Source organism: Tubulanus polymorphus, chromosome 8, assembly GCF_964204645.1.
Source record: "Tubulanus polymorphus chromosome 8, tnTubPoly1.2, whole genome shotgun sequence".
Taxonomy (NCBI): Eukaryota; Metazoa; Nemertea; class Palaeonemertea; order Tubulaniformes; family Tubulanidae; genus Tubulanus; species Tubulanus polymorphus.
Genome location: NC_134032.1, coordinates 13,537,205 through 13,564,459, shown reverse-complemented (window position 1 = coordinate 13,564,459; position 27,255 = coordinate 13,537,205). Strand labels below are relative to the sequence as shown.

Below are 27,255 nucleotides of genomic sequence, written 5' to 3'. Positions count from 1 at the left end.
AATTCGATTGTTATGCATCCTTCGAAATAGGATAGAATAGAATATATTCATTTCTATGGTCATGGAGGAAAAGGGAGTGTTCACAATTATTCAACAGAAAATAAAAAGAATCTTTAAAACTCGTAACAAACAGAAATATAGGTCCCTACTAATTGGGGATCTGTTTACATCAAAACCTACGTATTTCAATGAACCTAGTTAAAGGAGCTAATCCCCTTAGCTGCAGCTAGGTGTTACTGCACACTAGCACACCTGGTGAATCCTCACTTGCCACAAGTAAAATCCTCTATTACCACAGTAATTGATGTCCTACTGCACACTGGCACACCTGTTGGATCCTCACTTGCCACCGATTCCTTTCTTGGGATAACGCCAACACTCCTGCGCCGAGTATCAATGCGTATAAAGCAGATGACCATCAACAAAAAAGAAGTCAGGCAAATTCATGCAGAAGTCAAGCGATACGACAAAAGTGAACTAAGACGTTAGAAATTCTTCCATCAAAATACAAAACTAAAAAATTCACTTGTCAATTATATTTTATGTTTTATTCAAACGTTACATTTTTACGATCATAGAATACAGTTGAATATTGATACAAAAAATATCAGTCGTTTCAAACAACCTGCATTAGATCTTCTTTCTTGAAATATGTATACAAGTACTTTAGCTTATTGCAATCGTTGCTTTGAAACGTCACAGATAACAAATGTTTATCCGATTAGCTTATTGGGATTTTCATTTGAAAAACAAAATCCCCAATACTTGAGAAAATTCTCAATTCATCACTGAATACAATGCACATTCAGGTGCGGATCCAAGATTTATCCAGGAGGGGGTTCATAAAGAATGTTAATGTTAAACCGCCGACTAAAATCTCTAATGATAGGGGGCCTGTACGGGATATTGTTTGACCAAACATAAGATGATATGATACCAATTATGTGGTACTGTCTGCCCGCTTTGTCTTGAGTACATTTTTACAAGAAAACGATAAAAACGATTTGGTAGCTGAGCAGGGGGGGTCACGACCCCTGAAACCCCCTCTGGATCCACGCCCGACATTCTGTTGTGTCAAATACTGAGTTTGGGAAATACAGCAGGCTCTGCATCTTACTCAGACTAAAGGTGAGAAGGATAAAATTTCAAATGTAGCTTATTTGAGGCATACTCAGGGGTGGAATTTTATCAGCCTCAACTGATTAAAAGACAGAGTCCATTGTATTGAAACAAACTCTTACTAAGTGGCCTATTTAACACCAACTCGGGGTAGAATTTCATCAGTCTCAGTTCAACCCTGAGTAAGAGACAGAGGCTTACCTTATTTCACAAAAATTTAATTGGTTATGACACCAACTTGAGGTTTATCAGTGTTAACTTTAGCCGGTGTCCGTCTAAGAAACAAGAGATTTTCACAAACTCGGATCCATTAGACCCCAACTCGGGTAAACGAGTTATCATGATCCTAAGCGTCTATAGCGCCCTCTAGGAAAGCCAATGCGTCGATATTTTCGATCGCGTTATCGACGTCTTTTTTCTGCACCGTTTTACGTTTCGCCAGCGAGGTAAACGTGTACGATTCCCGCGACAATTCGCTGACGAACATTTCCGTCGCCTTGGCGATCATCGTAACGGCGTCCTGTGCCGCGAGCGTCACGTCCGGGTCGATTTTCATCAAAGCTTTGATTCTCGTCATCGGTAACTTGATGATTTTTTCGATCTTGCTTTCGGCGCTCTCCGTAATGGATGTATCCGCTCCGTTCTCGCTCATGTCTGTTGTCTGTACCTTCGTTCGGCTCTAGAAGAATAGTGATCTTTGTTTTAATTTTCGTGAAGCATGTAATGAAAAAGTTAGCAACCTTAAGAATTCGAACTTGACTTACCCCTTGCCTATCAACCTAAAAAGTCTGTGGTTCTGCTGTACTGCTACAGTGCTGATGATATTAATTAAGTAGGCCTAGTTGTTTGGTTGATAAGCGATGTCAGGCTCCAAGCAGCTGGGGTTATATATTATATCAGTCAACCTTTTTCCTCTCCTCACGCTGCTGCAGGCAGGAATGCTTTCACCATCCCCTCATCAGTACCAAATACCGGTAAATTATTGAATCTGAGTTTGAGATTTACAAACCGGTAGCCGCAATTTTTCAGAAATTCACCGTCAGGTGCTGCCCCTAGGGATATCGTTGACGGCGAATATGCGAACTAACTTATTACTCACGCGCCGCAGTAGGGATAATTCCCAATCAAGTTAGTTCGCGCGTTTGCCGCTGACGGAATGTATAGCGGCAGCACTGAACGGTCAAGATCTGACATTCGAGCGGCGGGCCGGACTCACTTAAAAAATTGTCACAAGACTAAAATTACAAAAAAAACTGCCATAGATTATTTAACTATCTTTCTTCCAAATAGAAAAGTGAACTTATTACATTTTCTTTCAATTTAGATTAGTCGTTTGATGAATACAGGCTAAGACGGACAGTTATCTTCGCAGAAATTGAATATATATCGATATTTTAAGGAATTGGTCACTCTTGATGTAGATCATAAGATGTAACGCGCATAACCCTCCATAGTTTCCATTTTGTTCATCATGATACAGAAGGAATTATTAAATGCGGTCCCAACGGAATAAAAGAGAAAATCTTACAAACTCAAATATCATTAGGAATCTAAATTTTATTTTCTTAAAATTATACAATATAAGCTAATTTAATTTTTACGCATGTTTTCAATATATTAAAAATAATTTTCCTCAATAAAAAAGAAAGAAGCGTTTATGGTACTTTAGTTAATCATATTCAGAGCTGGGTTTATCCCGGGTCTGATTTCAAGTAGAAACCGAATTGGAACCGATCTCGCGATAACTCGACGATAATTTCGCTCGCCTTTTTTTCACGCAGACGCCGATACCGCCGAAAACGATCAACGCCACCGGAATTCCGAGTCCGACCGAAATTACGGATATTACCAACACGGACAACGCCTCCGTCGGTCGCGTACCGTACCCGGTCGTCAGAGTCCACGCCGTGTAGTTAGTACCCGTGTAATACCCATCCTCCGACAATCCAAACGAGACATTCGTCGCGCGGATCGCGTAGTCGGCCATCTTTGCTCCGTAGATGGCGCTAGCGATGCTACGATCTAAAAACGCGTCGTCGCGCGACGTTACGTTGCGAAGGTCGTATTCGCGTACGGAGGTCGCGACCTTCATCGCTCGACCCGGTTTCAAATAGCAGACGGGTTTCCACTGTAAGTACGAACCGTTCGCGCGACGGTCGCCGGCCGTCGTCATCGCGACCGTTTTGAAAATACCCGGCGTAAATTCGTCGTCAATCGATTGGTCGATTTCATAAGATAACGGTTCCGACGTTTCCGCGGTAACGTGCGCGAACTCGACGGCGATTCGTGCGTTTTTGAACGAACTTCGATAACGATCGACAACGAAATCGATCGTCGATCCGTTACCGTTAAACAGCAGGTGCGGTAACTCAGTCATCCGAGCTTCCGTCGGCGGGAAAACGAACTTCAACGAAATCGATCCATTTTCGAAGAACAAGTCGTCATCGACGGCAGTTTCGAAAACGACTGAATTCGCCGTCGTTTCCGCGAAATCCCGGCTGTCCCGCCAATTTAGATTTTCGAAATTAAGTGCCTTGATGTCGGTGTAGTTGACGGGAAGTGACGTCATATCGGCCGTATCGTCCTGGTCGCGATATTCGATCAATTTCGTAAAAACGACCGCGAACGTTTCGAGCGGCTTGCGATCGAAACGAACGCTCGTCGAGAACTCGGTCGCGTTCGTCGACAGCAGACGACGCCAGTCGACGGTGAGTCGCGCTCGGCGGTCGAATCGGGCGACCACCGCGGTTACCGCGCCGATCGAGCTGACGACGTATTGTAGCGTATCGCGCGGTCCCGTCGCGACGACGTGAAGTAAATTCGGGAACGTTCCGTTGTAACCTTGTTTACACTCGGGGATGTCGCAACCCGGGTTTAACTGGGTCGTGATTACACGCGTCGCTATAGAACCGATCAGCATCGGCAACAATGACATCACGAATATTAAACAGAAAATGTTTGCGCGTTGTAACATTTTTTCTGAGGTTGTTTCTGTATTTGACACGAGTCACTTTCAGTCGGACATCGACACAAGCAGAGGCTGAAAAAGACACAAAAATCAGAATATTAGTTCAGTTCAGTAACCTAAATCGTTGCTGATAAGCTTTTAGTGATAAGTTAGACCTTTTTACCTCCTTCACTACAATCTTGTTTTCAATCTAAATATATTTTTCTCTTAGATCATTAAAGAGTCTCGTAGTACACAAAATAATGCCTGTCAGTCAGCGAGTATTTAGTATTCTATGCTTGATTCCAATGCCATAGAAAGTAAAAATATTAAGACCTTGTCAGCTGATTTCTGATTTCTAAACACGGCGCGACGACCTTGAACCACCTGCATATGACTCGATTACCAGTGCAGGAATTTACTGACCAGTGGGTTCGAGTCCCATACCAATACATTTTGCTAAAAGCCTTTTTAACTTACCCGAGGTTAAGAAGTGATCCAGCTTTATTTCAATTGAGATATTCAGTCCGATTAATAATTAGGGTTAGAGTGAGAATAGGGTCCAGCTTGTGAGAAAAAGATCAAGAGGGTTAGTCCACCAGCCCGTCAAATGTAGAACCTCGGCTGTTGAAATATTAAGACATAAACTTCCCAACAGAGACAAAGATAAACTCTGAATTTAATATTAATCAAATAGTTTGTATTATGTAACATATTTCAATGTTTTGCACTCATCATCAACATAATAATCATGTTTCATCATTCAAAAATACAGAATTCATATAAAAATGGTCCACGAGATCAACTATTCAAAATGCCACGCATGAATAAAGAGAGATTTGGTGTGTGATTTTGTTCCGATCTCAAAAGATTAAAACTATACAATGCTTTGTTATTACTACATGTTTGGTGCCAGTTACAGAGTTATCGGTAAAAGTTTGACACTTCAAGTAACATTTGATTCATTTTCAATTAGGAGTTTTAAAATCTTAACTAAACCTTATCTTAACTTAAAATCTTATCTGAACTACTGACCGCTACTAATAAATCAAATATGCACAATTAAAACTTTAAACTTAAAACTGACCCGGATTAAGATCATAACGGTACAATATTCATAGGGTTAGACTGAGTAGACTGAGTCTCTCTTACTCAGGTGTTTAGTCAGGAATGGTATAAAATTCTAGCCTCAGTTTGAATCAAATCATACCGAGTAAGAGTTTGTGAAATACAGTAGACTCTATTTCTTACTGCGGTAAAGATGAAACTGGTTAAATTCTACCCTGAGTTGGGCTCAAATACAAAGAGCAATACAGTCAGTGGAACCTCATTACAAGGAACTTCGCTATATCCAGTGTGAAATTATCTAAATTGTCCTATTTGGTATGAAATTCCATATTTGTTATATCCGATGAATTATTGTATCTGAGTTCGTAATAACAAGGTTCCATCAGTGTCTTACTGCCAGTTAGTTGGTACTAATGTAAATTAATACTCAACGCGAAAAAAACCCTGTTATTTTAAGACTGCAAATTAAGGAGTATCAGAACAGTATAATCAATCATCATTAGAAAATTAATGATTTACAATATTCTATGGAGCGTCCATTAAGCAATCTTTCTTCACTGATTTTTAGATATTCCCCTCAGCTCAATGATCAACAAATAACAGGACACACGAATCCTTTAAATAAACAATGAGTTCTACATCTCAAAAACAATATTATGACATAAAATATATCTTCTTTTTTTAATGAACAACAACGCACTCAAACTTTCACACAGTTTAACCGTAAACGTGAAAATAAGAAAGTCGCAACTTTTCAGCTACAAGTTTACACACAATTCATCGAATGTTTTTTTTAATAGAAATATGAAGGCACAACGTTTTGACATGTCATTTTCAAGTGGACTTTGTTATAATCAGTATCAGTATCAGTAACACAAACTCATACAAATTCACACGTAGTCACTCACTGCTCATAGTAAAAACTTCCTAACATGTCCATTCACTGGAAAAATGAAGTAGTGTTAACATGTCAAAACGTGTCCTAATATTTCTAGTGCTTTGTGCATAAGCAAAATTTAACAAGTCGAATGATTTTCAGAAAAACATTTTCGTGTTAAATCCCTGAATAAAACTGACAAACATAACATTTGAAATTTACACCTTATTGAACCTGAAACTAGCAAGTTTCATCATTAAAATACGTCGATTCAACATACCACGGGCTTTTCAATGAATAGGTAGCTTTAATGCTTAAAATTATGAATGCTACCCGAGGGGGGAGGGTGCTAACAGTCAGCAAGGTACTAACTTTCCGACGAACAGCCCTCAACAAGACGTACATTTTCTGCATAAACCACTGAAATGGACAAATTTATCACGATTCGTCCCCCTAGTGGCAGAAATATAAACAAACCTGATCGATGAGCATTGATATTGAATCATGATTGGTATGTAAATTATCTACAGTAAAACGATCACACATGCCTGTTTAATCAATCTACTAATTAATTAATGCCTAATTAAAAAGGCACCTGATCAATTAACGAGTTACTAAGAATGGGATTCCTCTGTAACTTTTGCACTGAATATATACATAGCCGATTGCCTGGGATTATCACCTGCCCCCCCCCTGGCAATTGCCCACGATTCTCATGCACTGGACTCTGCTTGTCAATGAGCTGATTGACCTGGATTATCACGTGCCTGCATTTTAACCCTCTCAATGCGTATAAATCGCTGATAGACTTAGATGGCTAGATTATCTCCAGCACTCTCCGGTATCAATTAGTCAGCATTGAAAGATTTGAAATGTTTTCACACTGATCAAGAAGACCAATCATCACTTCAACTGCCTCGGCATTTACCAAGAAATATTGGTCCGGTGAGATCCAAAGCAAGGGCAGTCTTTTGTATACGAACATGAATCGATACACAACACAAGATTTCAGTCATTTTTTGGCAAAATTTGGCAAAATTGGCAAAATCAACAATAATCGCAGGCATCGACGTAATAAAATCAGACATAAAATATATATATATATATATAATATATATATATATATATATATATATATATATATATATATATATATATATATATATATATATATATATATATATATATATAATGTGTATATGAGATACAGTCACAAAATAGAATAGATTCGAACAAAATTCAGACACAAAAACACGAGAATTTTAATAAATGAGGGGAGCGATTCCGCTTTTTTTTTTTAAATACAAATTTACAGGCCCTCATTACTACGCAGTTGTCCGATGAGTTTGACTGAAAGTAAAATTCATATAACGCCAGTACATGATTTGATCATTTTTCGGGTGAAGGCAACTGTGTGGCTTGGCTAACAGTAGAGAGCACTGGAGTTCAAAAATACAAGGGTCAGAATTTACACGTAATTATTTTGACAGCGAAATACCAGGATTTTACACATTTTTTCACACGATTTTTCACATTTTTTCACGTCGAAGCACAATAATATCATAAGCGATTACCGACCGGCACCGAGTGAACTCAAATTTCTCGATATTTTTTAACAGCCTGTGCATAAATCCTGAGCTGCACGGCATATGGCATAAAAAGTCTGTCATAATACCGAGATTTTCTTGAATTTTCCAGATTTCCTTAATTTTTCACAATTCTATCATCCACAATTTTTCACATCAATCTGACCCGTGCAAATAACAACTTAATTTCAACCCTTTCAGTGCATCTACACCGCTCTGCGGTGTACAAATTGGTGACGAATTTTACTAGTACACTGCATCGCGAAGTATCGATGTAATTAGTTTTTATCACTAGTGCAGATGGCAGCACCCATGGAGAAATATTAGTAACTTACAATACATCGCACCACGGTGTAGACACACTATAGCGGTATGCCCGTTATTCATCACACTAGTGTGGGAATTTTTCAGTTAGTCAGCACTGAAAGGGATCAAATAAAAATCTGCCAACGATTTCATCATAAACTGTCATCAAGAAATGTCTGGATCGAGAACTATAGATGGCGCCGTCAGTGGTGACATCGTATCAGCAGTGGGCGTCGTCTTCTCTTGATTGACAACGGCGCAATGTTGCGATACAGCAGCGGTCATAAACCTCGGTGGCGTATTACTCATAACCAACGGACTCTCCGGATTACTGCTCGTGTTACCACCGTCGATATCGATATAATCCACGGCGCTATCGTCCAAATCTTTCTCCTCGCCGTCATCGTCGTCGTCATCTTCGTTTTGGCCGAGATCGACGACGGCGTTATCGGATTCGCCACCAGGGGGCGCGTCGCGTGTTACGCAATACGTACACGTTTCGAACGAATCGCGCTCGCATTGGCAACGATCCTGGAATGATTGTCTGCCGTCGATTGCGATATTATTATGACTCTGATCGGCTTGGTCCCGGCGCGAGGAATTGTCAACAGATGGCGCCTCGATATTTAACGCAGAGACTTTGATGTTAAGTTCGCCGTCGTCGATACCTTCATTGCAGTTTTCGTCCCTAGGTGGCACCGTCGCTACTTCGCCGGTAACCGAGCGGTCGTCTGTCGGCGTGTCGTCGGAGCTGACGCCTGTCTGCTCCGAGTCGGTCGAACTGCTCACCAGCGACGAACGGAAATGCATGCTGATTTTGGCGTCGGCCGGATCGAGGCTGCGTCCTAGCGACGGCGTCGACTCGGTGTCATAGTCGTCCATGTCGAAGTCGTACATGTCGTCCATCGACACTCCGCTGCTCTCGGACGGAGGCGCGTGACCTTGAACATTGACATTGGCGTTCGTGTTTTGTTGCAGGATTTCTTGAGCTTGTTGAACGTAATATCGCTGAAATACATGAAATAAACATCGTTTTTATAAACTCCTAACTGCGGAAAGATTCTAACTTGAGTGACATTTAATGTAAGCTAAATGTAGCACTGCGGACTGCTCTCTTATCAAGCACTGCGGACTGCTCTCTTATCAATTACAGCTAGAAAAATATTGCTTTGTATTTTCAAAAGGGCACAGTAACAAAAGGGCACAGTAAAATTGTAACAGGCGCACACATGCTACTTGTGCTTACATCTTGATCCAGCCCTGATAAACTATGTATAATAAACTATACTTTTTATTCTTGTATCTGGGGAAACATTTCTCACCTGACGATGATCTCTAGGGTGAGATCGAAAATTCGTGTTTATTACATATTTTAGAATAAAATGGTGTTAAATAATTGTTCGAATAAATAAATTCTTGATTTTAGATTCTTTTAATCTGTTGATAGTGGGTTTTTATCTTATTATCCGTTCACCACGTTTGAGTGTAGATTTGTACTATTTCTAGGTAATTCTGGGGTAATACAATATGTATTTCGAAACCGGCGAAATACGTAATGTATTTTTCAATACCTTGCGAGCGTTGAGTTGTTCGATGGAGACGTTGACTTCAGCTGGACACGACGGAGCCGTCAAATTCAACGCGGCGAATTGAGCAAGTGTTTCAGGCGTGTGTGTTATGATTTTCTATAAAAAGTTTTAAAAAATCAAAAGAAGTGAATAAGAAAATCTTAAAAATTTACGGTAAACCGAAAGAGCCATTGTTAATAGTAGCGATTGGCTTCAGTAGTTATCTGCGGAAATATGCCTGACCAAAAATTGCCTGGTTAAATCATTTAGGATAGTAGGAGCAGGTTCTTTACGTCACTTATTACCAGCAAGAACAACTAGACACCAAAAACTCAAATCCCTGATTTTTCAAGAAAAAGAGTCAGAATTCCCTGAAGGGAAAATAATTCCGTAATTCCCTGATTTCCCTGATCAGTAAGAACTCGTGTCAGGCGGCCACATTCCACCCATTTACGAAACCCTTGAGTTCTCCCCTGATTTTTCTGTTATAACACAAAATTCCCTACAGTGAATTGGAGAAATTTCTAGGTTTAAAACGTTACAATTCATTCAATCTTCATTGAATCATTTACTGAGAGAATCATGTATTCATCAGCATTTTCCGAATCCCCTGAGTTTTCCAGGTTTTTGGTAGAATTCGATAAATTCTCTAAGTTTTCTGAGCTATCCAGGTGATCCAGGTACGTACTGGTAGTGTATTGTAATAAGGCCGAATCAATATATTTTCTTCTTCTTTATTGAATCTTACCGGAATCGTTCGACGTCGTTCTTTGCGGTTTTTCTTACTGGACGTGCGACGTACGATGTTGGCGCCGTACAGCGGAACGTCTTCATCGGCGTCGGCGTTTTTACGTTTCAAAACGTACATCCCGTCTTCTACGTTATCTACAGAATCAGACAACAAATTATTTTATCAAGACTTCACGGATTTCTCAACACAAATTCTACACCGAAATCAAGACATCTCCGAAACGTTTCCTAAATTATCTTATTAACCCTTTCAGTGCTGGCTTATTAATACCCTATAGTGCTGAAGATAATTTGAAAATTTTGAAAAATTCCGCTCTAGTGTGTTGAATAACGGGAATACCACTATAGTGCGTCTACACCGCGGTGCGGCGTATCGTTAGTTACTAATATTTCACTATATTTGACAGGTGCAGCCATCTCTCAATAGAGATAAAAACTAATTACTAATTACATCAATACACCCCAGTGTGGTGTACTAGCAAAATCCCTCACCAATTTATACACCGCACTGCGGTGTAGACGCACTGAAAGGGTTAAGACTCAACGCGAATTCTATACTGAAATCAAAACATCTCCGAAATGTTCCCTAAATTATTCTAAAGCAGGATCAATGCAGGTATCATTCGTAATACAGCCTGAACCCCTGGAAAATGTTCAGGATTTCATTCGAGATATTATCTCATTGAAAATGAAATACAAACACCTGGGCCGGGTTTCATAGACTGAGTATCAAAATTATCCCTAGGGGTAAATCCTCAATCTGGGTGACAACCACCAGAGTAACAATGAGAAACCGTGGTTATAACTGACAAATTTCAAAATGTTCCCCTGGACTTTTTTTCTTCCACATCTATGAAACCCAGCCATGGTCTGCAGTCGCTCAAAGGTTGGTTAAGATAACCAGTGGATAAATACCATAGTAACAATGAACTTTTAATCGTCACTGTCAACTATCCACTGGTTAACTCTAACCAACTTTCGAGCAACTGGTTCCAGACATTGAACATTCTATCAGGACACTTTCAAAAATTGATCGTCCACACTTCATACTACAATCGGTGAATTCATGAAGGGACTGGTTCCAGTCTGTACGTGATCAGTGGATTCCGGATGCCTGCATGCTAGCGTTACAGGGTTTCCAGTGATCTGGTCCATAAAAAAAATAGGAAGAGTGTCCAGAAATAGGAAAATTTCATAGAGTATATAGGATATCCATCAGAAAATAGGACTTAAATATATGAAAAGATAAAAAGAACATTTTTGTCAATAAAAAGTGGTCAACGAGCTGGAAAATGAGAGAAAATAGGACAAATAAGACTTTTTCATATAAAAATAGGACAAAATAAGACAAGCATTAAAAAATAGGAAAAAATAGGAAAATAGGAAGCCCTGGCGTTATCATATTGAAAGCAATAATTTACCGGGTACAGAAGAAGCAGATGCAGCAGGTGCCTCTCGAGGACTGCGAGGACTGAGATCCAGTGAGTTAGATGATGACATTAATATCGTCTGCTGCTGTTGTTGTTGTTGTTGTTGTTGTTGTTGATCGTTGCTCGTCGTTAAGTAACGCTGTAAGTATGTGACCAATGTCGCGCATAGATGGCGCTCCTCTTCATACGGTTCGCGTAAGGCAACGATTTCCTCCCTTTCAAGAAATTCAAAACAGAACATGAGGCAAAACAATCAATTAAGAATATTCACCACTTGAGGTTTTTTGCCTTTTACAAATACAATCAATCTAAAATCTACTTCAAAATTGAGACAAATGCTTAGATCTACGACCAGTGTTGAAGGCTTGTTTGGACCTCTGCAACACCCGTATAGCCAAACAAGTCTAAGACATAAGACCTCAAAACTTGAGACCAGTCAAAGCTCATTTCAGTTCTATAACCAAACAATTTAAGACCATTCTAGTTCATTTTGGTTCTATAACCAATCCAGCAACTGAGGACGAGTTTAAGCTCGTTTTGGTTCTATAACCTTAACCAATCTTACAACTCTTAGACAAGTCTAGTTCATTTTGGTTCAGTAACCTATCTAGTATTTTAAGACCAGCCTAAGCTCATTTTGGTTCTATAACCAAATTAAACTCCAGTCTCAAAATCCAATTTGAAATCAAAATTGATTAAAATTGACCCGCTAAGCAAGAATGCAGTTTAAACTTACTGTTCTTTACGTAGTCGCTCCTCTTTATCCAACCTCTCTCGCGCACGTTTCTGCATGCTCTCCTGTCGATGGCGTTTACGAATGTCGATCTTCTGCTTTTCCTGTTTTTTCAACTCCATCTGTAGAGTGCGCTTACGGTCGTGTAGTTCATCAATTTCTGCACGTGCGCGAGGACAAGAAAATAACTTTCATCAGTTCCATAAAACTTAACATAAATGCTAACGGAACATCGTATTTCAGTAAGAGCTTATAAACATTGCGCCATAAAAGGGTTCGAACAGATCGGTCATTCTATGATATAATGAGTTTTAAAGGAGAACATTTTCAAATTTTGAGGAAGCATCACTTTTATATCCCAATTACAGTAGATTCAAAGCATATAGTTATCCATTACACTGCTAAACTCTGTTTTTTATTCAGTAACAACCTAACTGTACTGAATTAGGCATAGTCTAATGTACAACTTCTTAACTCTCAAAATTAGAGGAGTTTTAAACGAGCTTTGGGGCATTTTACTCAAATCAAAGGAGTTTCAAGCAACTTTAAAAGCATGTTCTGTTAAAAAAGAGTTTTCAAGCAATCAAGGAGTCGTAGGAACTCAGCGATAGCAACTAAATCAAAGTTTGAGTTTAACTGGTCCATGTAAACAGTAGACCCTCAAACCAGCAACAAACTCGCCATCTATCGGATAAAAATCCAACTAAATAGAAGTGTATTAGGTTTACGCACCTCGTTTCAGGCCTTCGCTTTCGACCATCGCGTTCTGCATTTTCTTTTTCAGTTCCGTTTCTTGCGATTTCAACGACGAAACTTTCTTGAAGTAAAACTGAAATGCGAAACAGAGATTTTGATGAAGGACGATTCTTGGATAACAGAATAGTGTCAACCAGCAGTCGGTATCCAACACCTCAGACCAGTATTGCCTTCCTTACAAGCACTGAATGTGTACAGTTCACCCAGTCTCCTATCTGGACTCAAAGCATTCATATTTGAAAATTAATTAAAATGAATTGTTTTTTACCCCCCACAGAGATAGAAAACTGATCATCCAGACTTCTCCAATCACGAAGTGATGGTCCAAACAGGCGCATGGTACAGACAGCAATTATCTGAGAGGGTGCAGGGTACAGACAGCAGATTGTCTGAAGGGGTACAGGGTACAGACAGCAGATTGTCTGAGGGGTGCAGGGTACAGAGAGCAGATTGTCTGAGAGGTGCAGGGTACAGACAGCAGATTGTCTGAGAGGGTGCAGGGTACAGACAGCAGATTGTCTGAGGGGTACAGGATACAGACAGCAGATTGTCTGAGAGGGTGCAGGGTACAGACAGCAGATTGTCTGAGAGGTGCCGGGTACAGACAGCAGATTGTCTGAGGGGTACAGGAAACAGACAGCAGATTGTCAGAGAGGGTACAGGGTACGGACAGCAGATTGTCTGAGAGGCTGCAGGGTAAAGACAGCAGATTGTCTGAGGGGGTGCAGGGTACAGACAGCAGATTGTCTGAGAGGTGCCGGGTACAGACAGCAGATTGTCTGAGGGGTACAGGAAACAGACAGCAGATTGTCAGAGAGGGTACAGGGTACGGACAGCAGATTGTCTGAGAGGCTGCAGGGTAAAGACAGCAGATTGTCTGAGGGGGTACAGGGTACAGACAGCAGATTGTCTGAAGGGGTGCAGGGTACAGACAGCAGATTGTCTGAGGGGGTGCAGAGTACAGACAGCAGATTATCTGAAGGGGTACAGGGTACACACAGCAGATTGTCTGAGAGGCTGCAGGGTACAGACAGCAGATTGTCTGAGGGGTGCAGGGTACAGACAGCAGATTGTCTGAGGGGGTGCAGGGTACAGACAGCAGATTGTCTGAAGGGGTGCAGGGTACAGACAGCAGATTGTCTGAGGGGGTGCACAGTACAGACAGCAGATTATCTGAAGGGGTACAGGGTACAGACAGCAGATTGTCTGAGAGGGTGCAGGGTACAGACAGCAGATTGAGGTGTTTCAAGGTGCAGACAGCAGATTGAGGTGTTTCAAGGTGCAGACAGCAGATTGTCTGAGGGGGTGCAGGGTACAGACAGCAGATTGTCTGAGTGGGTACAGGGTACAGACAGCAGATTGAGGTGTTTCAAGGTGCAGACAGCAGATTGAGGTGTTTCAAGGTGCAGACAGCAGATTGTCTGAGGGGGTGCAGGGTACAGACAGCAGATTGTCTGAGTGGGTACAGGGAACAGACAGCAGATTGTCTGAAGGGGTACAGGATACAGACAGCGGATTGTCTGAGGGGGTGCAGAGTACAGACAGCAGATTGTCTGAGGGGGTACAGGGTATATGAATTACCTCTCCATCCTGTCTCAACTGTTTTTGTCCGTCCTTCAATTTATTCAACTCCGCTTCCATAATATTCGCTTTTCTGAACACAAAGGAAAAAAAATTACGCACATTTTGAAATTCGAAATCAACCGACACCGTTAAACCGCCGATAAACAGACACTTACGCGAGCGATTTCTTCGAACGTTTCAAACCGTCGATTTCGGCGACGATCTTTTTCTCCTCGCTCAGTTTGAAGTTGCGGTTTTTCAGTTCGGACTCGAGGCGTCTGATCGTCTCTTCAATGCGAGCCTCCGACCGATACGGTAAACCAATCTTTATCTTCGATAGCTCGTCTTTCTGAAGGAAAATTTCACCAAAAGAAATTTAGACACTATTTTCAAACTACAGTTAACCCCGGATATACCGCCCACATCGGTGCAGAATGATTTTGGCGGTATATCAGGGATGTTTTATTATGTCTTTGTATAGAGTTGTACATTGAGAAAACCTGGCGGTAGGCAGGGGTGGCGGTATATGGGAGGGTGGTATATCGGGGATGTTTTATTATGTATTTGTATTGAAATGTACATTGAGAAAACCTGGCGGTAGGCAGGGGTGGCGGTATATGGGAGGGTGGTATATCGGGGATGTTTTATTATGTATTTGTATTGAAATGTACATTGAGAATACCTGGCGGTAGGCGGGGGTGGCGGTATATGGGAGGGTGGTATATCGGGGATGTTTTATTATGTATTTGTATTGAAATGTACATTGAGAAAACCTGGCGGTAGGCAGGGGTGGCGGTATATGGGAGGGTGGTATATCGGGGATGTTTTATTATGTATTTGTATTGAAATGTACATTGAGAATACCTGGCGGTAGGCGGGGGTGGGGGTATATGGGAGGGCGGTATATCAGGGTTTCAAAATATAAAACTCAGGTGGATCCGGAGACCATACCAAATTCTTAAGGCACATACACATGTTCACATCTTATGAATGAACACAATGCTTAAAATTTCAGTCATGGAGTCCAGGGGGAGGTTTGAAAATCTGCTATTTTTTTAACAGTACGTTGTGTACTTTCCCAATGACCGAGCTCCATTCATAGCGTGAAACCTATCAAAATGATTTAACTAAAGATTATTTCTATATTCAGCCACTAGATGGCGATACCGCTATCATTATGTTAATTAGCCATGTGATTCAGCACGTGTCGAGGTGTGTGTGTATCTCCTGTACTACTACAAGCGATAGTAAACAAATAGTGACTAACGTTATTTGAAGGTCATTACTCGTTCGAAGGTCACTTATTACTCACGGCTGTCTAATACATACAGTAGTATCTCGTTAGTTTAGCGCCAGATTACATCAAAACACAATTAAACTCCCCAAATCGATTAGCATTCAGAATGATTTGAGTAAGAATTTATTTGTGAAACTGTACACATCACAGACTCTGGTAATAATCGTGTCTATCGTTTGAACTCTAAATAAATTTAATTTCGACAGAATTGCGACGAAAAATGTCATATTTGTAACGGCAAAAAAATATTGAAAAATAGGTTATAATGGAACCTCATTAAAATGAACTTCTGGACCCGGTTCCACAGTTGTGAGTTAGAGTTAACTCTGAGTTAAAATCAGTTCAGTTTAAATGTATTAACTCGAGGGTCAAATTTAACTCAGAACTGTGGAACCGGCCCCAGGGCACTGGAAAATCTATTTGTTATAACCGATAGTTCTAGGCCGCTGGTAGAACCTCGTTATAACGAACTTCAAGGCACCAGAAAATCTGTCCGTTATAACCAATAGTTCTATAGACAACGAAACATCATTACAATGAACTTCAAGGCAACAGAAAGTCTGTTCGTTACAACTGATAGTTCTACAGACAAATGGAATGTCTTTACGATGAACTTCAGGGCATCGGAAAACCTATAGTCTGTTCAAGATGAATTGTTTTGTTAAAATTTCTTATTTCGGATGAAATAATATAGATTTTACACGTCTTTAGATCTGAAATGGCATCCCGGAGTAAACCAGGTCTATATATAGAACCTCCTTTATCATACTGACAAAAACAGTGAATACAAAATAACAACTGAAAGATCGTCAGCAGATGAACTTATAAACAGTTGTTGAACTCGTACATAATGATAGGTATAATCGCATTGTGTAAACTGATTTATAACTAACGCCCCTGAATCGGAATAATTATATGATGAATCATTGAATCAACTTGTTGACACAATACGCCACAGTTGGTAGATCAGTGCGTATAGCATAGACGTATCGAAGGTCAAATGTTATATCTAGTATCGGAGAGGATACATAGGATTTCCTGATATACAAACGATAAGCTAAATAGCTTCCAGCATTAGATAAATCTGTCAATTTCATTTTCATACTTAGACACCTGTGGGACGTTGGGGGCGAGATGAATCAAAAGAAGTTCACTCAAATTTCATGTCTTTGTTAATTCGCGTCATCTTCGATCAATCTTGCAATTAAACCATTCAGAGAGGTTTTACATCCAGGGAGGGGAACAGTGAACACTCTAAATAAATGCCCGAGTGGTGCCCAATGCCCAAGTGATGCCCAGTGGGTGTTAAGAGGAAAAAACCTCAAACTAATAACAAAGCCCAGAGTGGCCGGCCCACAGTGGGCTGAATTGAACCTGCTTATTATGTTTTTACGAGTTTTTACTGAATGACATTCTTTGAATATCATTTTTTTTTAGCGAAATTAAAATAAATTTGCAGCATCCAGAAATTGCTTCCGTTCGCGCCTGAACGTCTCATAATGCCCTGAGAGACACTCGAAGGGTTAAAGGATGAAACAATCTCAAACCTGCTTATAATGCCTTCAGTGCTTTTAGCAGATTGAACGGTAAAACCGGTTTCCAATGCTTAGAGTGGCCCGCAGTGGGCTGAAGGGAACCTGCCACCAATGCCCTGAGTGGTCTGCAGTGGGCTGAAGGGAACCTGCTAACAATGCCCTGAGTGGTCCGCAGTGGGCTGAATTGAACCTGCAAATAATGCCCAGATTGGCCCGCAGTGGGCTGAAGGGAACCTGCTAACAATGCCCTGAATATCCCACAGTGGGCTGAAGGGAACCTGCTAGCAATGCCCTGAGTGGCCCGCAGTGGGCTGAAGGGAACCTGCTAACAATGCCCTGAATATCCCACAGTGGGCTGAAGGGAACCTGCTAGCAATGCCCTGAGTGGCCCGCAGTGGGCTGAAGGGAACCTGCTAACAATGCCCTGAGTGGCCCGCAGTGGGCTGAAGGGAACCTGCCACCAATGCCCTGAGTGGCCCGCAGTGGGCTGAAGGGAACCTGCTAACAATGCCCTGAGTGGCCCGCAGTGGGCTGAAGGGAACCTGCTAGCAATGCCCTGAGTGGCCCGCAGTGGGCTGAAGGGAACCTGCTAACAATGCCCTGAGTATCCCACAGTGGATGAGGAACAGAAATCTCAAATTCTACAGAGGATTCAGGGATTACCTTTTTAGTGATGTGTTTATTGAGAGCTGTAAGTTCCGGATTGATTTTGTCTCGTCGTTGTTGAATAGCGTTGTTTTTCTCCGCTCTCAACGCGCGTAGCTGCACCTGCATGCTGTCCTCCGGTTTCACGCTCAACGCTTTCAAACGCGTTTCCTTCACCGCGATCGAATCCAAAATCTCTCCGATCTCGCGTTCCATCTCGCGACAATTACCGCCACTAGGGGGCGCTGCCGCCGCTGATGTCATCGTTGTCGTCCCAGGAACGGATTCTGTAAGATAAAACGGTGAAACGTTGACAATTTTAGTCAGAAGGGGGCGCTCTAACCAATCCAATTTTTGCTACTCTGGACTCGGTTCCACAAGTCAAGCATCTTGCAGAGTGAAGCCACTTTCCACCCATTTTCAAATTACCTGCATTTTCCAGATTTTCCAGAATATCTGAATTATCAGTGATTTTTCGGATTCCCCAAATTTGTCAGGTTTTTCGGGTCAGTGGCGCCACCCCGTTCCGTAAACCGAGGACTACCTTCTGCGGGTTGACGAGCTATAGCAGGTAAACAATATACCCCTAGATCCAGTTCATTCACTTTGACTCAAGAGTCAAATTGGATCCTTCCAATTTGTTTCATCTCTTAAGAGTCGATTCTTCACTTAGAACGCAGAACTTCAGGTCCAGGCATTTTAAGAACAATTTTCAAACATAGTTACATATTCAAACGACCCCCTCCTGCGTAAAGTCTGTTTAAATATATCCTAAATAACCATCTCTTTGCGCTGTTAGTCAAACTTTCATTTACACCTCAGACACCAGAAGCTAATTCATCCATCTAACTGTATGCGTGCGTACTACTGTAGATACTGATGAAATAACTTCTTGCGATCTTTTAAAAATCGGGTGCCGAATTGATTATTAGAAATATAAACAGACGGATCTCATGACGATTTAAACAGGTGATTATCTGTGAACCGACAACAACGCGCCCCGGCCATGCTATAAATACCGGTTTATTGAATACGTGCGTTATACTACTACGGAATGTCAGTATTTACGACAGAGGAAATACCATCACTTCCTCGAGCGTGTGTACGCAAAAGAAGGAAATTCTTTAACCCTTTCAGTGCGTCTACACCGCAGTGCAGTGTATAAATCAGTGATATATTTTGCTAGTACACCGCACTGCGGTGTATTGATGTAATCAGTAATTAGTAATTATCTCTCCTGAAAAATGGCAGCAACTGTCAAACATAGTGAAATACTAGTAACTAACGATACACCGCACCTCGGTGTAAATGCACTATAGTGGTATTCCCATTAGGGTGGAATTTTTTGATATTTTCAAATTATCTCCAGCACTATAGGATATTAATCAATCAGCACTGAAAGGGTTTTAAAAAGACCATGGACTCTAGAATCCATGAAAAGACTTATCCCCACTGAAAAATGAGTCTATGACTTAAACCAATTCTGAGTCTAGTTAATTAAAGCTCAGTCTAATTTCGTAGATTTTAGAACGAAATCTTCTTAAATCTTACAGACAACGCTAAACCTGCGAACATCATAAATCGGGGGTTTGATTGGGAGGGGGCACCTATACTTAAAACTAAGATCATCTTAGGTCCCGGGTTCGAGGAATTAGGTCACAAACTAAGACCGCCTATTCTCACAGATCTTAAGACTATCATAGGTCATAGGGTTTGGGCAATTAAGTCACAACTAAAAACCCATATTCCCGAACATCTGGGCATCCTAAGACTACCTGAGGTCTTAAGTTTAAGGAATTAGATCACTAAAACTAAGACCATGGCCCCGCTTATAGTGATCAGTTCAGTTTTATCCTAAACTATAAGGCCCAGTTCGAACGCAAGTCCAAAAATGTCAAAATTCTTAAAAATGTCAAAATTCTTAAGATTACAATCAGTATATCTTACAAGTCTTAAAGCATTGACTGCGCGACTGGTGCGCGACTATCTACAGTAGGCCAAAAGGGCAAATATTATATGAAAACGCTACTTACGTACGAACAGCCTATTTTGATCTGGGACTTGTTTTTACCGCAATGTATAAACTACTAACTGAGGTCACATTCACATGGTACAAAGTTCAACGAGTCTCTAATAATAATATTTTCACTACAATGATTATGATGCAATACCGTAGGAAATTCTTCTTCCACCCCAAATCCAGGCACCCTATGACGGGTTCTTTGTGTACTACTATCAGACAACAAATTATCAATATACAAACAATGATTTAAATTCTACGACGTGTTAAAGCATTTTCATTTTTAATGTAAAAAATACAAATTCTAAACCTGCACTAAATCAAGACATCTCCGAAATTATCAATATACAAACAATGATTCAAATTCTAGGACATTTGAAAACATTTTCTTTTTTTAAAGTAAAAGAAATATGCAAATTCTCTACCTAATGTACTTCTAAATCAAGACATCTACGAAAGTTTGCGAAATTGTTTTCAAGCTAAGTCAATGCAGGTATCATCCGTACAGCCACCATCTAGTGACATCACACACGAGACATTTTGATCGAACATCAACTACAAACACTCAAAAACTGATCGTCCACACTTCACCGGTGTTCAGGACTTAACACCTGCAAACACCAGACATGCGAAGAGTCTGATCAGACATTTATGAGCCCAGTCCACACTTCACACAGATTCAAACCTGCATGAACAGAACACAGCTAATTAAACATACCTATACAGGATCACAGAAGAATTACTGTCATTAGAAGTATTCAATGATGTCTGGTATAGTTCCGTGGAAAAACTGGGAGTGAATAATTTCCAATCTATATCTTGGTTTCCCCCACATTCACAATGCTGACGTGGTCAATGTCAACAGGCCGACGAGCTGTCATGTTTTGAAGGTGATGCAATACAATGCACCACATGTTCCTGATAATCAAAGTCAATGTCTTAACAAATAATGCATTGGAATCCAGTTAGATAGTCGCGTGAGTTTTATTTGTCTCAACACCCAGTTCCACAGGTATGAGTTGACCTCAAGGCCCATTAGGTCCACATTACTCCAGCCAATCAATTCATTTGATAATAATAATCAAATTTCAAGTCCTCTTAAATGATATTTCAAAATCTAGTACGGCCTCCACCCTTCTCATTGTCCCAACCTGACAACGCGCTGTAGTTATCTCGTCGCTACGGTAAACAAGCACCACAGTCTAACGGGTCTACGTCATTGTCTCACTGTCTCGATACAGGAGCGATTGCAACATATCTAGTCTCTCTCTCTCTCTTTATTTTGACTACCCTGGAATCATTCAACACACCACACACTCATACATACATGACTAAATCAATTCTTAGTAATTTGGTCGTCATATCCAGGGTCTAATAATCAGTATTCGTTGGTTATTAAGTCTCTTCATTTCAAATGGTTTCACGATGAACTACAATCATTTCTTTTTTTACCAAATACACATAATTCTGCCCAGTTCCCTACTTATTATTTTACCAGAACCCATTTTTACAGTTGCGAGGTGAGACTCGACTAAATGACTCATAGTTAACTGTATGGAAACCGGACACAGATTCAGTTCCAGTGATTCCGAGGCAACTCATTTAAGAAGAACTGATTGTTCAGCTCTAAGGTCTTCTCCAAGAAAATTTTGAAAATTTCAAGCGTTGAAGATGCATTTCCAACCAACGTTATTGAATTTTTCGTAACAAAATCACTGAAAATTTTCTTTGACAAAAATTGGTGGAACTCGGGATCTTATGGGGAGGCGAGATATTTTCACACCCACAGCATCTCCCTGGGTGACGGGTCTGCAATGTCAAAATCTAACTCACAACTATGGGACTGGATCTAGACCTTTCAGCCCCCCTTCACCATCTCAGCTTAATCAATTAGCAATCTCCCTTTCGTCTTTTGACAACTGTTCCTCAAGTAAGACAACAAGCATGTTCCGTAAAAGGCCAAGCCACGATCACGCTTACAAGCACTTTTTTTATCGGGGCCAGATGTAGCTGGTGCCAAATGGATCTATGCACGCATTTGTCAAAGGGCTCCATATTTGGCCCAAACAAAAATATCAGAACAGGTTCATGTGTCAAATTGCCTCACTTTCCATACAGCATCCACTTATATAGCATTTGAGTAACAAGTGATCAAAGTGTGGACGCATCGACTCAGGTCTGGTCCGGGCCGATTTAACCGGGACCAAATCACATCCGTCCGTCCGTGTGCGATCGCGGCTGAAGATCATGTTTCTGAGATCAACCACGGATATCAATACCTATCCAGCGGCGTTTTATTAAATTTGCAGAGCACTCACCACAACCCGAACACACTCCCGAAATCCGTTTATACGTTTCTAATATGATTTACACTTCCATCCGAGGAAGATGTAATCAACCAGATATCAGCAGCAGCAGACTGTTCTCTATCTATCTACGACGTGAATGATGAATGATAGTCATTTTTAGAGATGACGTGGAACTTAGTACGAGTCTAGTCTTGTTTTCTAGGAAAATCTCCATATACACCACCACCACGTGCCTATTGTACGACAGACAGACGGCTACGCGGGCATGCGTACTTTCAATTCAATATTTAATAACCGCTGAATCGAAATAAGATCCAGCGAACAGGCAGATGTTGACCGCGTAGGAGACAGCGCTCCTAGTCGCTAACACAGCTAATCATCCTACCAAAACATGCTTGTAAACAAATACAATATTTGCACCAAGAAAATAATCCAGGATCCAGTTCCTCAGTTCTAAAATAGAGATAGCCCTGAACTCGGTATCCGGTTCTACAGTTATGAGTTAGAATCAGGATCCAGTTTCACAGTTGCATTAGCATCCACTCTGAACTCAGGATCCAGTTCTACAGTTCTGACTAAGAGTTGACTCTGAACTCAGGATCCAGTTCCACAGTTTTAAAATAGAGATAGCCCTGACCTCGGTATCCGGTTCTACAGTTGTGAGTTAGAATCAACTCTGAACTCAGGATCCAGTTCTACATTTGTGATATAGAGTTAACCCTGAACTCAGGATCCAGGTCCACAGTTCTGACTAAGAGTTAACTCTGAACTCAGGATCCAGTTCCACAGTTGTGATATCAAGTTAACTCTGAACTCAGAATCCAGTTCTGCAGTTCTGACTAAGAGTTGACTCTGAACTCATGATCCAGTTCCACAATAGGAAAATAGAGATCTACAGTTGTGAGTTAGAATCAACTCAGGATCCAGTTTACTCTGATCTCAGAATACAGTTCCACAGTTGTGATATCGAGTTAACTCTGAACTCAGGATCCACTCTCACAGTTGTTCATGCCGCTTGTCAGTTCAAAAAGAACATCAAGACACCAAAAACTCAAATCCCTGACTTTGTCCTGATTTTCAAGGAGTCGGAAAGAGGAATCGACGGAGAAGAGTAACTCTGTAATTCCTCTCATTTCTCAGATCTGTTTCAACCCTGTTGTGTCTATCAACAATTCATTCCGACGAAAATTATGTCTCAACTCGTCGTTGAAGTCTGTCAGTAAAACTTGTGCAACAAATAACGAACAATAAAATCTCTTGCGAAAAAAAAATTCTAAAAAACCTCCCCCAGGAAAATGAATGAAAACTAACCTTCGCCACGCGAACGCGACAACAACATCATCTTTTTTCGTTCTAGAAGGACGAAAAGTTGTAAACTTTCTAAAAATAAATACATGTCGAGGACGTCGTATTGCGGCTAAAATTGCGTACGGACGACATCGAACGAACAGCTCGAACTGATTCCAAATCTTCCAAAACACCTCGAAGTATAACGACGAAATTTTGAAATATCCGCCCTGATGATTTTCAAATTTCAAACGGACGAATTAAAAAGCTGAAATCGCGACCTGATCGGACGCGAAACCAGTATCGACGTACGGTTATCTGCCACCCGAGTATTTCACAACAGTATTTTCATCAGAGACGCGGATGATTTTTAGGTTTTTGAAGATGATCTCTATGAATAAAAGATGACATCGTAGGCTTATGTGCCACCCAAACATCTCTCACTTCCCTCTCCTCCCCATCTCTATTTCCCTCTCCTCTCTTCTCCCCTCCTTCTTTATTCTTTATTTCCTTGACATCTATTCGCCTCTCCCCTCTCCAATCTCCCCTCCCCCTCTTTATTCACCTCTCCCCGCTCCAACCTCCCCTCCCCCTCTTTATTCACCTCTCCCCTCTCCAACCTCCCCTCCCCCTCTTTATTCACCTCTCCCCGCTCCAACCTCCCCTCCCCCTCTTTATTCACCTCTCCCCTCTCCAACCTCCCCTCCCCCTCTTTATTCACCTCTCCCCGCTCCAACCTCCCCTCCCCCTCTTTATTCACCTCTCCCCTCTCCAACCTCCCCTCCCCCTCTTTATTCACCTCTCCCCGCTCCAACCTCCCCTCCCCCTCTTTATTCACCTCTCCCCTCTCCAACCTCCCCTCCCCCTCTTTATTCACCTCTCCCCTCTCCAACCTCCCCTACCCCTCTTTATTCACCTCTCCCCTCTCCAACCTCCCCTCCCCCTCTTTATTCACCTCTCCCCTCTCCAACCTCCCCTCCCCCTCTTTATTCACCTCTCCCCTCTCCAACCTCCCCTCCCCCTCTTTATTCACCTCTCCCCTCTCCAACCTCCCCTCCCCCTCTTTATTCACCTCTCCCCTCTCCAACCTCCCCTCCCCCTCTTTATTCACCTCTCCCCTCTCCAACCTCCCCTCCCCCTCTTTATTCACCTCTCCCCTCTCCAACCTCCCCTCCCCCTCTTTATTCACCTCTCCCCTCTCCAACCTCCCCTCCCCCTCTTTATTCACCTCTCCCCTCTCCAACCTCCCCTCCCCCTCTTTATTCACCTCTCCCCTCTCCAACCTCCCCTCCCCCTCTTTATTCACCTCTCCTCTCTCCAATCTCCCCTCCTTCTCTTTATTTTCCTATCCCCCCCCTTCATTCACCTCTCCTCTCTCCGAGCTCCTCCTCCCTCTCCGTATTACCATATTCTCAACACCGATAAATAATAGGATAGGATAGGATTGTAAATTTCTATAGCGCCTTGTAAATAGCAGGGCTATTATCAAAGGCGCTCTCCAGACGAAGATGGTGACTTGAACAGAAATGTCAATAATAGGCATATTCTGCTGAAATTTCACAATTTCATTCTTTAATGATCGATTCTGTCATCAGATGTATTGTGGGTGTGATTGGTAATTTATTTGACCCATCTCTGGTGCAGCCCATTTTGCGGACTGATGACACCAGCTAGGATGAAAGTAATAACACCATATTGGTAAACCAATTATTTGCTCCTTATGAATGATGCTAGGTTATCAAATTGCAATTCTGATTTGGATGCTAATAACAATTAAACCTGATGATAGCTGCTGGGAGACCAGTGGAACCTTATGGCTATTCCTAGTAAACAATAGCACCTGTTAACGGCTCCAGCCACAAACCAGGTGCACCTGACACATCCCGTTATGAGACAGCACCCGACGGCTCATTGCACCTAACCTAACTATGTTGGCTACCGAAAGATGGACCTGAATTTATATAGAATATCAGCGTACCTATGATGACAGCAGAGTACATCACTGAGATGTTGTTTGTACCCAGAGTCATAAATCGCAATAATGAAATGTGGCGAACATTTAAAGGGATTGGTGACACACTATGTTAGGTCACCTTTTTACCCTGCCCCCCCTCCCCCGCGCAAGGATACATTATAGTTGTCCTCTTTTTTTATCTGGCTAACTCACAGCAGACTAAATCAGTAGCATCGTTAATTTTAATATTCAGCACAATGATATATTATGGAGTTCACATAGGGTTCTTTGTGCAGATACTAGCCTAAGTGCTAATTACGATTAACAGATTTTATGTAGGCCTAAGACACATATTTTTACATGACTCCTGTAACTCTCACAGTATGAGTGGTCGATTCGATTGATGATGGAAGTTCAGGTTTAGTTGTGTTAAAATTTGAGAAATCAATAAAAAAAACAATTTCTAACAACGTCAACGAATTTCTCAATTCTTCAATTCAAAAATGACTTGGCACCAAACCCTTTTTCAAATTGTTAACCATAAAATTCTTGACATTATAAGCTAAAACCAGTGAAAAAAAAATTCAAGCAATTGTTCCAAATGCACAACGGTATATACCTCAGTCATTCAGCAGGTGTTAGAGCAAGTGTCTATAATCTGATTAATACGATTCGTTTTGGATTGAATTTGATTGAATTGAATTCCAGAAGTCAGTCATCAGATCTCGCTTACCGTTTAACGTCGATTCGACGGCTATTCTGCTCGGCTGTTTTTCAGTTTCGGGCTCGACGCCGCTGCTGTCGACATCTCCGAACATTTTCACCGAGGACGGGTTTGATTATCACATTATATCCATCGAAAATCAACAGTAAATCCACACAAACTATCGAGTCACAGAGCAACGAAACCGATCTGTCAGCACTTCCGCGTTGACGTTCATTCACCGAAGTGTGGAGACCACCACCAATTAGCGTCGATTAGCTGACCTGTCAATCACCCGTCCAACTAGAGTATTTACAGCGACGTTAGTTAAAATATCTCTTTAATATCTTTTCGAATTCCATCATTTCGCATGAAAATATCCTATTTTCCTCCTACATTTTGAAATATTTCTCGACGCGACATTTAAAATACTCACATGCCAGAGCAAACGTGGGTTTGAAATACTCGCGCGCCACAGCAAGTGCCAGTAAGCCATCTGTCAATCACGGGCAAGTAGCGCGCGTGAGCGGGCGCGACTACAAAATAATCTAACGAGTCGAGAATGTCTTGAATTCAATTTTCAAGTTCGGAAACTTTATCATCGTAATTTAGAAATATGTTTTGTTCATGGGAATGATAGAAGCCCTGTTCTGTACCCGTCTGCGGCGGGCACCTGTCAGGAAGGCGGAGCTTTCATGACCTCCGTGACCTAAGTAGAGATCCGTTCGCACCCGCCCATCGTCTTCCAAACCTTGATTAATTATAGTCAACACTAATTAACCATAATTAGCAAAAATTCTAA

At 41.4% G+C, this 27,255-nt stretch overlaps 3 protein-coding genes across 5 annotated transcripts; all 3 read right to left on the bottom strand.

The window, feature by feature from the left end:
• Nucleotides 1–575: 575 nt before the first annotated feature.
• On the bottom strand, nt 576–2,149 carry LOC141909820 (DNA polymerase epsilon subunit 4-like). The gene is made up of 2 exons (XM_074800458.1): nt 1,884–2,149; nt 576–1,798 (listed from the first exon to the last, which is right to left on the bottom strand). The coding sequence occupies exon 2, from the start codon at nt 1,769–1,771 to the stop codon at nt 1,466–1,468; it is 306 nt and encodes a 101-aa protein (XP_074656559.1). The 5' UTR covers nt 1,772–1,798; nt 1,884–2,149; the 3' UTR covers nt 576–1,465.
• A 529-nt stretch (nt 2,150–2,678) lies between these two features.
• Nucleotides 2,679–4,438, bottom strand: LOC141909717 (glycosylated lysosomal membrane protein B-like). 2 transcript variants are annotated; one of them, XM_074800307.1, is made up of 2 exons: nt 4,403–4,438; nt 2,679–4,159 (listed from the first exon to the last, which is right to left on the bottom strand). In XM_074800307.1, the coding sequence occupies exon 2, from the start codon at nt 4,091–4,093 to the stop codon at nt 2,828–2,830; it is 1,266 nt and encodes a 421-aa protein (XP_074656408.1). In that variant the 5' UTR covers nt 4,094–4,159; nt 4,403–4,438; the 3' UTR covers nt 2,679–2,827. The 2 variants fall into 2 exon arrangements, with proteins under 2 accessions (XP_074656408.1, XP_074656407.1); XM_074800306.1 differs by having other exon boundaries at nt 2,680–4,159; nt 4,251–4,429.
• A 2,778-nt stretch (nt 4,439–7,216) lies between these two features.
• LOC141909694 (uncharacterized) lies at nt 7,217–26,862 on the bottom strand. Of its 2 annotated transcripts, none has more exons than XM_074800268.1 (10): nt 26,484–26,862; nt 18,199–18,467; nt 14,880–15,052; nt 14,722–14,794; nt 13,117–13,213; nt 12,388–12,544; nt 11,643–11,866; nt 10,220–10,356; nt 9,475–9,588; nt 7,217–8,911 (listed from the first exon to the last, which is right to left on the bottom strand). In XM_074800268.1, the coding sequence occupies exons 1-10, from the start codon at nt 26,566–26,568 to the stop codon at nt 8,069–8,071; spliced, it is 2,172 nt and encodes a 723-aa protein (XP_074656369.1). In that variant the 5' UTR covers nt 26,569–26,862; the 3' UTR covers nt 7,217–8,068. The 2 variants fall into 2 exon arrangements, with proteins under 2 accessions (XP_074656369.1, XP_074656370.1); XM_074800269.1 differs by lacking the exon at nt 26,484–26,862 and adding an exon at nt 22,519–22,601.
• Nucleotides 26,863–27,255: the final 393 nt, after the last annotated feature.

Excerpts from the sequence above, each read along its gene's own strand:
- LOC141909820 (XM_074800458.1), bottom strand. The coding sequence starts at position 1,771 with ATGAGCGAGAACGGAGCGGATACATCCATTACGGAGAGCGCCGAAAGC.
- LOC141909717 (XM_074800307.1), bottom strand. The coding sequence starts at position 4,093 with ATGTTACAACGCGCAAACATTTTCTGTTTAATATTCGTGATGTCATTG.
- LOC141909694 (XM_074800268.1), bottom strand. The coding sequence starts at position 26,568 with ATGTTCGGAGATGTCGACAGCAGCGGCGTCGAGCCCGAAACTGAAAAA. Across the intron at positions 11,867-12,387 it reads GAGCGACTACGTAAAGAACA|GGAGGAAATCGTTGCCTTAC; the intron begins GTAAGTTTAAAC and ends ATTTCTTGAAAG. Across the intron at positions 10,357-11,642 it reads ATCTGCTTCTTCTGTACCCG|ATAACGTAGAAGACGGGATG; the intron begins GTAAATTATTGC and ends CTGATTCTGTAG.